The sequence below is a fragment of the Amphiura filiformis genome, chromosome 2 (assembly GCF_039555335.1).
Source record: "Amphiura filiformis chromosome 2, Afil_fr2py, whole genome shotgun sequence".
Lineage (NCBI taxonomy): Eukaryota > Metazoa > Echinodermata > Ophiuroidea > Amphilepidida > Amphiuridae > Amphiura > Amphiura filiformis.
The window spans coordinates 31,632,766-31,648,342 of record NC_092629.1 but is presented as its reverse complement, the minus strand read 5'-3'; the positions used below and the strand labels follow the sequence as shown (position 1 = coordinate 31,648,342).

Sequence of the window (15,577 nt, the reverse complement as noted above, 5' to 3'; positions counted from 1 at the left end):
GATACCCCACCAGAAACTCACTCGCTCTAAAACACCACCAGGCTGACCCATACTCTCTCTAATACCCCACCAAGCCTTCACTCTCTCTTATACTCCACTATACACTCACTCTCTCTAAAACACCACCAGACTGGCCCACACTCTCTCTTATACCCTACCAAGCCTTCATTCTCTCTTATACCCCATCAGACCATCAATCTCTCTAAAACACCACCAGACTGGACCACAATCTCTCTAATGCCCCACCAGACCCTGACGCTATCTTATACTCCACCAGACACTCACTCGCTCTAAAACACCACCAGACTGGCTCACACTCTCTCCAATACCCCACCAGACCCTCACTCTCTTATACTCCACCAGACCATCACTCTCTCTAATACCCCACCAGACCCTCACTCTCTCTTATACTCCACCAGACACTCATTCGCTCAAAAAAACACCACCAGGCTGACCCAAACTCTCTCTAATACCCCACCCAGCCATCACTCTCTCTTATACTCCACCAGACACTCACTAGCTCTAAAACACCACCAGACTGGCCCACACTCTCTCTAATACCCCACCAGACCCTCACTCTCTCTTATACTCCACCAGACACTCACTCGCTCTAAAACACCAACAGGCTGACCCTACTCTCTCTAATACCCCACCAAGCCTTCACTCTCTCTTATACTCCACCAGACACTCATTCGCTCAAAAAAACACCACCAGGCTGACCCAAACTCTCTCTAATACCCCACCCAGCCATCACTCTCTCTTATACTCCACCAGACACTCACTAGCTCTAAAACATCACCAGACTGGCCCACACTCTCTTATACTCCACCAGACACTCACACGCTCTAAACCACCACTAGGCTGACCCATACTATCTCTAATACCCCACCAAGCCTTCACTCTCTCTTATACTCCACTATACACTCACTCTCTCTAAAACGCCACCAGACTGGCCCAGACTCTCTCTAATACCCTACCAAGCCTTTACTCTCTTTCTTTTACCCCATCAGACCACCAATCTCTCTAAAACGCCACCAGACTGGACCACACTCTCTCTAGTACCCCACCAGACCCTCACTCTCTCTTATACTCCAACAGACACTCACTCGCTCTAAAACACCACCAGACTGGCCCACACTCTCTCTAATACCCTACCAAGCCTTCACTCTCTCTTATACCCCATCAGACCCTCACTCTCTCTAAAAAACCATCAGACTGGACCACACTCTCTCTAATACCCCACCCCTCAACCAAACATACCCCTTGTCCCATCATGACAACCTTTTGATGTGGTCCAAGGAACCAAAATCAAAATGCCAGTCACATTCCCTTTTAAGGGAGTTTTTGTCAAGTGATCAGTTTTCTTGACGTACGATTCAGACCGTTATCATTGCAAACACAGGTAGCTAACAAAATACTACCTTATTGCGCTACACTGTGTTAATAGGTCGTACCTATTTTGCTTTTTTAAAGTCTTTAGACTTTGACCTCTGGAGATGCGGCTAATACAGAATACATCAAGGGTCATGGGTCATCATTGTACCAAATATGAACCCTGAGGGCGCTGTAGGTTTGGAGCTAGAGCTGTTTGAAATTTTACACATATTGCTCACTGTAGCCCATGACCTTTGACCTCTGGGGTCGATGTTACTGCGGGAATAATCTAAGGGTCATGGGCCATCATTGTACCAGTTCTTGAGCTAAAGCGGTTTTAAAAATTTACACATATTGCCATCTGTAGCCTGTGACCTTTGACCTCTGGGGTCGAGGCTACAATAAGTTAATTCTAATGGTCATGGGCCATCATTATACGAAGTATGAACCCTGAGGGCGCTATAGTTTTAGAGCTAGAGCTGTTTGACCTTTGACATCTGGGGTCGGGGGTACCCTAGGATGTTTTTAGGGGTCATGGGCCATCATTGTACCAAGTATGGGCCCCAAGGCTACTTTAGTTCTTGAGCTAGAGGAGTGCAAAGAACTGGTCTTGAGAAGGAGAAGGAGGAGGAGAAGGAGAAGAAGAAGTCGAAGACTAAACACAACAAATACAATATCTATGCCACCGTTCCACGGGCATAGATAAGAAGAAGAAGGAGAAGAAGAAGAAGAAGAAGAAGAACTAGAAACCACAGTTGTGTTTGACCTAACACGAATATCTATGCCCGTGACCACACCTAACCCCCCTTCCGCTATTCACAAACGAAAACTTGGTGAGCACCATGTGAAAGCCCTTGTTTTAAGCTTTCATTTGATATCCATGTAACATGTAATGCTCATAACACCAGACTGGCTCTCACACTCTCTCTAATACCCTACCAAGCCTTTTTATGCTAATTAACTAATTTGCATATAACTCAAAACAGAAGCGTCCAATGAAACAATAAAGGGCCTATATGTTGTTGCCAATGAAATTTGCCACATTTTGGTACCAATGACGACACACTTCGGACAATATTTGAGCATTTTTATGCTAATTAGCTAATTTGCATATAACTAAAAACAGAAGCGTCCAATGAAAAAAATAAATCGCCTATGGGTTGTTGCTCATGAAATTTGCCACATTTTGGTACCAATGACGATACACTTCGGACAATATTTGAGCATTTTTATGCTAATTAGCTAATTTGCATATAACTCAAAACAGAAGCGTCCAATGAAAAAATAAATCGCCTGTAGGTTGTTGCTTTTGAAATTTGCCACATTTTGGTACCAATCACGATACACTTTGGACAAAATTTGAGTATTTTTATGCTAATTAGCTAAATTTTACACATATAGCTCCCTGTAGCTCTTGACCTTTGACCTCTGGGGTCGAGGCTACCACAGGAGTATCTAAGTGTCATGGGTCATCATTGTACCAAGTATGAATCCTGTGGGTGCTGTAATTCTTGAGCTAGAGCTTGTTGAAATTTTACACATATTGCCCCCTGTAGCCCATGACCTTTGCCCTCTGGGGTCGAGGGTACCCTAGGATGTTTCTAGGGGTCATGGGCCATCATTGTACCAAGTATGGGCCCCGAGGCTACTTTAGTTCTTGAGCTAGCTAGAGGAGAGCAAAGGACTGATCTTGAGAAGGAGGAGAAGGAGGAGAAGGAGAAGGAGAATCCGAAGACTAAACACAACAAATACAATATCTATGCCCCGTTGCACGGGCATAGATAAGAACTAGAAACCACAGTTGTGTTTCACCAAACACGAATATCTATGCCCGTGACCACACCTAACCCCTTCCCCTATTCACAAACGAAAACTTGGTGAGCACCATGTGAAAGCCCTTGTTTTAAGCTTTCATTTGATATACATGTAGGCCTAATGCTCACAACACTAGACTGGCCCACACTCTCTCTCTAATACCCTACCAAGCATTTACTCTCTTTTATACCCCCATCAGACCATCACTCTCTCTAAAACACCACTAGACTGGACCACATTCTCTCTAATACCCCACCAGACCCTCACTCTCTCTTATACTCCACCAGACCATCACTCTCTCTAAAACACCACCAGGCTGACCCATAAGCTCTCTATTACCCCACCAAGCCTTCACTCTCTCTTATGTTCCACTATACACTCATTCTCTCTAAAACATCACAAGACTGGCCCACACTCTTTCTAATACCCTATTTTTATGCTAATTAACTAACTCAAAACAGAAGCGTCCAATGAAAAAATAAAGCGCCTTCATGTTGTTACTAATGAAATTTGCCACATTTGGTACCAATGACGACACACTTCGGACAATATTTGAGCATTTTTATGCTAATTAGCTAATTTGCATATAACTCAAAACAGAAGCGTCCAATGAAAAAATTAAATCGGCTATGTGTTGTTGCTCATGAAATTTGCCACATTTTGGTACCAATCACGATACACTTTGGACAAGATTTGAGTATTTTTATGCTAAGTAGCTAAATTTTACACCTGTAGCTCTTGACCTTTGACCTCTGGAGTCGAGGCTACCACAGGAGTATCTAAGGGTCATGGGTCATCATTGTACAAAGTATGAATCCTGTGGGTGCTGTAATTCTTGAGCTAGAGCTGTTTAAAATTTTACACATATTGCCCCCTGTATAGTATCCCATGACCTTTGACCTCTGGGGTCGGGGGTACCGTAGTATGTTTCTAGGGGTCATGGGCCATCATTGTACCAAGTATGGGCCCCGAGGCTACTTTAGTTCTTGAGCTAGAGGAGGGCAAAGGACTGATCTTGAGAAGAAGGAGAAGAAGGAGAATCCGAAGACTAAACAGAACAAATACAATATCTATGCCCCGTTGCACGGGCATAGATAACATTGATGATAGCGATGATGAGGACGCGACAAAGCTGGTTTTAAAAGCAATTAAAGCAGAACATTTGACAACATCTGTGCATGTTACTCCATCTCCATTGTAACCGTCATTACATGCACATGTGAAGGAACCATCAGTATTGGTGCAGTTAGCATTTGTATCACAGTTATCGGTATCTAAAGCACATTCATCTATATCTGTACACACATATGTGATGCGATCAAGCAAAATCAGTCGGAACTCGCAAATATTGATTTTGAGATATAGCCAAACAAAGGAAATATTTCCTTTTGATTCCTATTGTTTTGGAAACTCTTTAATCGCCCATATCTTTGGAACTGGTTGTTCAATTACAATGGGGTTTTCTGCAAAATCCAGCTTTGTAAATGCGTTTTACTATCCTATCAGAAACTCAATATTTGATATTTCCGAGTTCCGACTGATTTTGCTTGATCGCATCACATATATGAAATAAGATCATTTAAAAATGACTATTAAAACCAAATTCATCAGCTAAAAACAGATACTGTGGAATGATAAAAAAATATGAAGTGTTTCTTTTAATGCTTGAATAAACTGACTTTGCTTAGCAACATAAAGTAGGATCACATCACAATTAACATTTATTTAATAGTACTTTAGCAGAAAACATTAACAACATCAAAAACGGACCATTATGCAAAGCCTGTCAGGGCCTAACAATGAATTGTGAAGGAAATCACTGATAACGCCTGAAGGACAAGTGGGTCCAAACCCCACATGCTGGACGCAAAATAAAAACAAAACAGAAGAATAAATATTGCACATTATTTAACAATCTTGATATAAAGGGATCAACGGTATTCACACTAAAACGATATTGTTGTCAGTATCCAGTGCACATTCGTCATTATCTGTATACAAATGCATAAAAAGACATTTTTGAAGTGTGCTATTAAAATTCAATTTGTTTTGAAGAACTAGCACAAAATAATAATATTGATGATACCGATGGCGAGGACGGACGACAAAACTGGTATTGAAAATTAATTAGTAATCATAGCAGACAATTTATAAAGGATATTCAGCATTTCCAAAGGTACTTTGACTCGGTGATTATTATTTAACATGGTGGTTTACTAACCTGTACATGTTTCCCCATCTCCATTGTAACCGGCATTACATGCACATGTGAAGGAACCAACGGTATTGGTGCAGGCAGCATTTGTGTTACAGTTATCAGTACCCAAAAGACATTCATCAATATCTGTACAAATACGTATGAAATAATATCAAAAAAGAAAATTAAAAGGTGCCTTTTTGTCTTTCGCTTTTCAAGAATGAACACTTTTTGGTGGTATATAATAATGACGAATTATAGTAAAATGAAACTGACGGTGATAAGGTTTTGGAAACATTTGTCAGTAATGCGTGTTTCTTTACCGTTTATATTATTAAGTTAAGTGCATTAAAGTAATCCGGGTGTATTCATGATACTATTGTTCATATCCCACGTGCGAATACACACGCGTGACATAATACATAAACAACCGAGCACCGGGAATGCAGACGCCCTGAAGAATGAAAAGAAAAAAAACATATATATATTTTTAAGGAACGGGGGCATATCCCAGCAAACACAAAAATGTTCTTAAAATGTTTATACAAAACGTGTCAATAACATTTAAATGTCGGGTTATATAAAGGTAATGAAAACGTTTTTAAAACGTTATTGTAAAATATTTTGTCAACACTTAAATAATATTCTGTTTAGAATGTTTGGCATAAAGTTTTCAAAAATGTTTTTGAATGTTATTAAAACGTTTTATACCCTTTATATAACCCGACATTTGAACGTTTTCTGTCCAACGTTTTGTGTTTGCTGTGATTCCATATTAGAAGAATTTATGCTTACCACAATATTCAGCTCGGTCTAATAATAAATCAAGTGTCTCTTTATTCCAATTCATTCGGTTGATTAATGGTGTAGCGTCATCCACATACCACAGCTTTATCATATCTACATTGGTACAGAAATGAGCAGGCGACTGTATTGGCGCTACCACTCCTGGACATAAACATATCTGGCTATATGGGAGTGACCACCTCAAAGCGCCACCTTGGGATGGGTCTGGTCGTTTCTTCAGAACGCACAGTTGGCAGTTACCTAGACATATTGCTAAAGAAATAACAAAATGATTAAACATGACGAGTCCGAGATTGGAGATATATATTTGTAAAAAAAGGGCTATAAAGAAACAATAAGCGCTCAAAAACAGTAGCGATAAAGTATAAACTATAAATTAGCCCCGATAGAGGGCAGGGCCTAAAGAATGAGGGAAATTGTGGGCTGTCGATAACTTAAGGTTACTCCTTGCTTCCTTATCCTGTGTGGAATTATTTGGAACTTGATGTTTTAAGCCCTAAATGGCTGGAAGCCCAGTATCAACAAAAAATCATTGCCGCGAGCATGTAGGGCTGAGGTCGGCAACTTCCATAGCGAAGACTTGCAACTAATGAAGTTCCAATATATATGGCACTGGAGGGGCAAGAAAGCAACGATTTACCTTAATGTAGCGTTGACCAACAGAGGCGTCAATATAGTCGTCCTAAACTGATCTATATAGTCAGTTTAGAACCATTATGTAAACTGACTATATACGGCCGTTTAGTTAGGAGACCAGGTTGAACATACAATGCACCATTCCATGCTCTTTGGTGAACTGGGACTGTTGGTCTTAGATGGACAACCAGTACGTATCAAGTTTTACCCATTCTTTACTAAACAATTCTATGAACTTCGTACTGAAAAGCAGACCATGCATGCTGAATGACGCTGTAGGATGTCATTCAGTATGTCGCATGATCATGGCAAAAACAAATATCAGTCCATCCAATCTTTGCACAATTACTGCAGTATACTCAACCTTGTACTACTCATTCATTCTACTCAACCTTAATAAAACACAGCGCCCTATTCTTTTTTTCATTCATTCATTCATTCATTCATTCATCAATCAATATCAAATACAGTATATATAAATACAAATAACATAGATCGATATATGTATATATACAAATCAGTTGGAGTAACATTAAACAGTAAGATTATTGGTAAAAGCAATTATTAATGTAAGAATTAATACAAGTTGTATACCATAGGCAATGTACTATATAATATATCTAACATGATTAGAAGTATAACTCAGGATATGGCAATAAAATAAAAAATAACGTTATACATGATAATATAGGTATCCAGGATATAATAACAAAGTTGACAAGATTATACAACTAAATTCATCAACATGAATAAATAGGTATACAGGGTATATTAATATAGTATACTATCATAAATACATGTGAATGTAGGTTCAGGCCTACAATAAAACTTACATTTAAAAAATTAAACTTAGGTATTCAGGATATAATAATAAAGTATATTTGAGATCAAAACGTGAATACAGGGTATAATAATATAGTATAACAATCATAATATAGTATAACAATCCTATTTACATAATAATGTAGGTATAGGCCTACAATAAATCTTACATTTATAAAACATAGTTATATGTATAATACATAAATCAACATGAAGGATATTGAATGACGCGGTCCCTGCTAAACGCGGAGCGTAGCGTGGGGGTGCATGGACCTCTTTAACTAATTACAGAATAACATAGGAACAAATCAATAATCTGACAATAATGCTCTTTGGTGGGGTAGGAACTGTTGGTCTACTCAATCTTATCCAAATGATTCAGCCTACTCAAACTTAATGCCCAATGCACCATTCAATGTTCTTTTCCTGTGCTAGGAACTGTTGATCTTCGGTGGAAAATCAACTTGTCAAGTCTTACCCCTACTTTGCCAAACATTCCCATGAACTTGAGACTAACCTTACATTACCTAACACATAATGGTATCTTAAATTCATGTCTGTCTGGGTTTTGAAAAGGGCGTTCTACTACTACAGCTTTACTTGATGTTTCTGATCACATTTTAACATGAATCAAGGTAAAGCTAGTGGTACATTTGTTATGTCCCCCAGACAAAAATCCATAATAATCATTAAAAGTTATGTATTTTGTCATCAAACATTAATTTTCATTTACTTTGATATTTATTTCCTTTTGTTTCTACATGGAATATTCTGGAATGCTAATGATTAAAAGTGAACAAGATATTCATATCTAGTTACATGTAGAAGTTTCTGGAGACATTTAGATATTAATAAAACATTAAGCGTAAGTGTTGGCGCTATTACAGTAACCATCTATACACAAATATAAATGATGTACACAGATTAATGATTGTGATTGGCTTGTGGAGATCTAATGTGCTATTCTTAGAATTGCTGTAATTTACCATAAATAGTTAAGATTATTCTAGAAAGGAAAAAATAGATATAAGGCCAGGAGAGTAATTGATTGGGAGAAGCTATATGAAGTTCAAATGGGGTACTCTGTGAAATTTATGTTACCAATATTGGTACAAAATTTACCATAATTGATGTCTAATTGACTCTAAAGGCGGTAGTAGAGCCAATAGTGCTTGATTGTGCTGTCGACTCAAAGAAGCGGGAGACTGAAATATCTCCACCAACGAACTGTGGTATTAATAATAATAATAATAATAATATGTACACTTGTAAAGCGCGCAGATCCGCAATAAACGCTCGTGGCGCATACAGAGCAAAAACAAAAATATACCAGCAGGAAAAAATGGAAACAAGGAACAATTGCAATCAACAAGAGAACATTTCAAGATACATGAAGTAAAAAAATAACAACTATACTACAAATTAATCCAGCTCATAAGCAAGCTCGAAAAAATATTTCTTGAGTGAGGATTTGAATGACTCGATTGACGGGCAACTGCGAATAAAATTGGGAAGACTGTTCCATATGCGAGGGGCTGCCACAGAGAAGGCGCGATCACCCCATGACCGAGATGATTTAGGTTGAACAAGGAGAGTTTTATTTGCAGAACGGAGACCGGGGCGAGAAGGGTTGTAAAAGTCAAGAAGTTCATATATGTATGGGGGAGCAATTCCATTGACAACAAGTATTTGGCTCAAGAGATCTCCAAAAGAGGAGCTTGCGGTCAACATAGAAGACCATTTGGAAAACACTAGCACAGCAGCTAGGATAGTGAAAGCATAGTCTTCAGGACTAGGACAGAGCCTGTAGTGGACATGATCTTGGACATTTCCGGATCTTTGATCAAAAACTGAGATTGTCGAGTCAAGGGAATCAAAAAGACAGTCAATCAAGATCTCCAGGCTTAGCTAAGTAATCATACAATACAATACAATACAATAAACGGAATTTATATAGCGCCTTAGCATAAGTATGAACAAAGCGCTTTACAATGATCTTAAAAATACAACTTACACTACATCTTAGGCTACAGTAAAATGTACAACTTAATTAAAAATAAACAAAATAAACTTAGTTTGGAAACAAATAGGTTTTCAGATTAGATTTAAAAGTGGCCAGACTATGAGAAGTACGAAGTTTTACAGGTAATTTGTTCCAGAGAGCTGGCACAGAATTGCAGAAGGCATTATTCCCATGTGTTGTGTGAGTTCTTTTACATTCAAGCAGACTGCCATCAGCATGTGATCGTAGGAACATACCATCAGAAAATGTGTGAGATTTTAGAAGATTTTGTATATACAGTGGTGTTGTTTCATGTCTACTTTTATAAGCGAATGTGAGTAGTTTGTAGGTAATACGCTCATTTACTGGAAGCCAGTGAAGCTCTTTCAGAAGAGGAGTGGTGTGTTCCATACGGTTTGCCTTGAAAACAAGTCTGGCAGCTCTGTTTTGTATCTTTTGTATTTTGTGTGTGTTTTTTACAGTTGTTCCATATAATAAAGAGTTACAATAATCAATTCGAGAAATAACAAGTGAGCGGACAGCATGGTTGCAAGTATCTTTATCAATATAACAGCGAATGCGTCCTATATTACGAAGATGATAATTTAAAGAGCGAGAGACAGCAGATATTTGAGATGACATAGACATGGTTGAATCAAAAAGAACTCCAAGGTTGCGTACAGAATCAGATGGTTTAGCATAAAGAAATCTTTGTAGTAATTTAAGTTTAATTCTATTACGATCTTACATTATAATTTGATTGACAGCCATACTGCACAAATTAATCAATAGTAATTAAGTTGTTCTATATATTAAACAGTGTGTTTGTGTATTTGCTGTTGAGTGAACTCGGAAGCAGGTGATTTTGGCGTGGGTCATTTTAGTCACCATAACATAGTTTTTATTGACCTCAAAATTGACTGTTCATCATAGTCATATTCCTTACAAATATGAAATCAAAAATAATGCTCTTCGGTGGTTTTCTTCATATCTTATAATAAATGAAGCTTATCTGACTTGAAAAATATTGATATTAGTGTTCCGCAAGGGTCAATCTTGGGTCCATTATTATTTGTTATTTATGTTAATTCCCTCCTCGATTGTATCAACTAGAAATATGTTGCAGTAGAGGGGACAGCCCAATGAAATTTTCGTGTCGTTTTACGGATGTTTCAAATGGACAAATCATTATTTCAAAATGTTCAGAAGATTCTGCAGAATCTTTTCTGCCATGTTGTCAAATTTGTTACGCGTTCTATTCCGTTCCCAATTTAGTGCATAAAAAGTTTGAATTACACTTTATAGTATTGATATAAAGGGCTTTCTTAATTTTACGCTATTAGGAGAATTCAAAGAGAAGAACTTTTCCACTGAAATTGCCGTTTAGACCCATTATTTAACCATTTTATTGGGGAAATTTACTCAATTTTACTGGGGAGATTAGATTAAAGCATGAATAACCGTTGCAATTTACATTACATTACATTAAACGGAATTTATATAGCGCCTTAGCTTAAGTATGAACAAAGCGCTTTATATGATCCTCTACTGAGTGACAGTTCTACACCCTCTGTGGTCAGGAATCGTCCAACCGGAAGAAGTGATCAACAATCAATATTCTGATGATGCTTTTCGACCATGAAAAGCGAAACCGTCAAACTAGTGAGTAATTTTGGTTTTGTTTAGAAGAAATTATATATTTATTTATCTTCAAACCTGATGAATCTATTCAGTGACTTATGAACAACTTATGGACAAGAAACTGTCAAGAAAGTACGAGATTTAGAGAGTTTAGGCAAGAAGATCGCCAGACATAGGAATCACCTTGTGTTTACACTCCGTTGCAAGGATTTACATATCACACCTCGTAGTTTACAACTAAAATGCCCCATCAACACAACAAAAGCCAGGAATATTGTGGAAAAAGCGAGACAACAACTAGTTCGCGAGCGTATCCGTGTCATCAACAACAAATTAGATTCTTACAAGGAGAAAAAATCGCGAACGGAGAATGAATTGTTTACGCGGTTGCCCCAGGATTCGGATATAGCGAAACACGTGACCGATCATGTGACCAAAAAATCGGAAAGTGAATTCTGCAAAACAAAATGCCGTCATGCACGAAAATTGGACCGGTTACAACAACATTATGTTCCAATTCAAAGTAGAAATACACCCGATAATGTGGAATTAGGAGGTGAGCAGTTGAAGAAATGGGTGATTAATCTTTCCAAACACAAACTCACGAAACCGCAAGAGAGCATTCTGGCCAAAGGACTCAATTTCGCACCGTCACCGAGTAAGCTTCCTTACGAGGATTACATCATTGCCACGGAATTAGCATGCCGTAAGTTAAATAATAATAATGAAGCTACAGTACTTAGATCAGAAATGGCCGGTGCGTTACGAAGTTCAAAACCCCCCAAATCCAACATCACGAGGGAAGAAAGACAGGCAATCAATGAGCTCAAAAATGAAAAATCAGTGCTTGTTCTTCCAGCTGACAAAGGTAAAGCTAGTGTCATTATGGATGTTCATGAATATGAGGAGAAATTATCTGAGATGCTTAATGATAAAAGAACATATGAAACCCTCCCTTCTGATCCTACGCAACGCTATAAAAGAGAGTTAGTGGCTATATTGAGTAGGTTAAAGAAAGATGGTAAAATTAATAGAACTCAGTATGACCTCCTTTTTCCTACGGCGGAAAACATCCCGAGGATTTATGGAACACCCAAGATCCACAAGCCTGGAAATAAAGTCAGACCCATAGTTGACTACACGGGTACCATCGCATATCAGACTTCCCGTGCGTTAGCAGACATTCTGTCACCTTTGGTTGGAGGTACAGAACATCACGTGCAAAACTCAAAACATTTAGCCGAGGGTTTAGCTGAAGTCATGATCGAAGAGGAGGAGATATTTAATTCTCATGACGTAGTATCTCTGTTTACGAACACCCCAATTGAGCAATCCTTACAAGTTATAATAATTGCAACACGACTCAAAGAACATCAAAAAGAAACTATGAGGGGGCAACAGACAAAATAAAACTACACGCGTCAAACTCGCAAACAATCAGAAACTGAACAATCAAAATCGGCTATTGCAGACCATGCAGTTCAACAGAACCACATAATAGATTGGGACAAATCAAAAATCCTTAGCAAGGAGTGTAATGCAAATATAAGACGCATCAAGGAATCAATCTGGATTCGTAGAAGAGGACCCAACGTCATGAATAGGGACGACGGGGCACACTATCTAAGTCACGTATATGAACCTCTACTGAGTGACAGTTCTACACCCTCTGTGGTCAGGAATCGTCCAACCGGAAGAAGTGATCAACAATCAATATTCTGATGATGCTTTTCGACCATGAAAAGCGAAACCGTCAAACTAGTGAGTAATTTTGGTTTTGTTTAGAAGAAATTATATATTTGCCTTTGATACAATTAACCACATCATGTTATCTGAAAGATTCCAAAGGAGGTATGTCATATATGGCACTGCTTTTTCATCGTAGATTCCGTCTCTGATCCTTTCCGCTACTTTGGGGTGTTCCCCAAGGATCTGTCAAAGGACCACTTGATTGTATTATGTATAGTGCACCGCTGAGCGATGTCATCAATGCTCATCATGATATTCACCATGTAATTTATATACGATTTATGTACGATACTCAACTTTACTTGACGCGGGAACCTACCAATTATCCTTAAAATGTAAGCTTGAATCATGCATTTCAGACGTTCGCTGCTATGCAATCTAAAAACAAACTCATGTTAAATGATTCAAAAACTGAAATCATTCATTTCCATTCCAAGTTCCGTACTTATTCCGTGTTTCTATAAAGTGTTTTGCTTGATGACACATTGCTGTTAAAAGACCGTGTTCGCAATATATGCCGGAACGCTTCTTTTTGTATTTATAAGATCGGCCTCATTCGCAAGTATTTAGATCGTCAATCAACTGAGCGCCTCGTCCATGCTTTTGATTCATCTCAATTGGACTGCAACAACTCTCTTTTGTACGGCACCCTTGCTCCGGAGCAGTATCCATTTCGCCATTCGTTCTGCTGTCTCCACTAATCAATTCAAAACTAAGCTCAAAACTTTCTTGTTCAATTAATTGACTCTGCATTTCTTGCTTTTCATGTTCATGTCATTTTGTTGTATTTTAAGTTGTAGTGTAAGTTTTAGTTAGCGCCTTTGTTAGAATCTTTTGTATTTTGCGCTTGATAAATGTTGTTAATTATTATTTATTATTATTATATTGAGATAACAATGACAACAATTCGAGACCATTTTCATAAAAATTGGAGTATTTCATCTATTTAAATCCCTGTATTTTAGCTTCGAATTTAACCATTGACCTTTTGGCCTATCTCCAGAACGATAGGTTGGAAATTGGTCAAACCACCTTGAACAGAGTTGGGCTCAGCTACCAAAATGGGGAAACAGATAATATGCTTTGGCAGCTTCTCCTTTGTGGTACTCTCTACTGGGCATGTTTTTCTCCTGATCCTGAATCATTTAAGTCACCTACTGAATATTGTTTTAGGTTAGTATTGCTTGTTTTCGTATATTTGTTGTTTGGTTTTATTGATCTTTGCTTGATCTATAATTCAAGAAACAGGATTGCCACTTTTTTCCTATTCTAAATTACATATTATTCTATTCTTTTTATGGTTGATAAATGAAAGAAATATTTCGCGGGTAAAATCATAACCCCGTAGCTGCATAAAATATCTCGCATCTTACCAATGATTAGACCTATGACGCAAAGTGGAGAACAAACTGTAATCTTTTTATGTAGTTTTGTATATGCAGGACCCCCCCTCAAAAAAATACCATTTAAAAATTAATACACTAATGACATGAACATTATAATGTGTAAAAAAATCTGTCAGTATCTTTTATATAACTCACAAAGATTCTGGTCATTTGATTAGTCAATTAAAATTGATTATTTTTGCTATTTTCCGCGCGAGTGCAATAGTCAATTTTCCATTGCACTCACTCGCAGCTACCATGGCAACGCTGACATACGCGTGCGTATAGCTCGCCCAACGACCACTTCGACTCGCCAAATATAGGTGTGGGTGTCGCTCACAGTGTCGCTTCTGAAATAAATATAGTTTATATATTGTTTTAATTTATTTTGTTTTCCTGGTGATATATCAAATTAAGTGCAAGAAAGCGAATTTATATTTGAGATATATAAAACAAATATTCTCGTTGAATGGAACAGTCCATGTTTCACCTCATGAAAATATTCTTTTGTATTCACAAACATTCAATATTTGTATAATAATGAGGAGTTTACTATCTTTTCACAGAAGCATAACACCATTGCTGGGATTGATTTTGCTTATTATCGGATTGTTTAATCCCTTCTTTTTTCTTTTCAAATTAGTCATTAGTATAAGACCATGCATAAAACAAAGCTTTCGTAAGAGTACTTAATTTAATACTTTTTTAATAACACGTCGATTTTTCATAAATGATATCAAGTGATATGTTTCCGTCTGCTTCACTTGCTTAGAACTTTTCAAATTAATCTAATGGGTTTTAATATTGCTACATGAATAAAATATGAATGGTGACAATGAAATATACTATATGATAACATTTTTGTCATTTCCGTTTCCATTATCTTTGTTATGCTTGAAAGATCCATAGCCACGAGCTGATTAATTTTGAAACAATTACATCCGGAATTAATTTTCACAGAATTTATAATCCACGCTATTTTTTATTAATTTTAACAAATTATTAGAGTGGTTTTGTTTCCCAACAATCATAAAGAACGGTCTATCTATCTGGTGAAATTTCAATTGCCAAACATTTTAAAGACAGAAGTTTGACCCATAGTAGTCACTTACAATCACTGAAAAAACTGTTATGTTAATTTCGTGTCTA

General features: G+C 37.5%; 1 protein-coding gene across 1 annotated transcript; it reads left to right on the top strand.

Moving 5' to 3' along the window:
- Positions 1-8,276: 8,276 nt before the first annotated feature.
- On the top strand, positions 8,277-12,704 carry LOC140139964 (uncharacterized). The gene is made up of 2 exons (XM_072161773.1): positions 8,277-8,286; positions 11,413-12,704. Exons 1-2 carry the CDS (start codon positions 8,277-8,279, stop codon positions 12,702-12,704), a joined length of 1,302 nt encoding a protein of 433 aa, XP_072017874.1.
- The last annotated feature ends 2,873 nt before the right edge of the window (positions 12,705-15,577 follow it).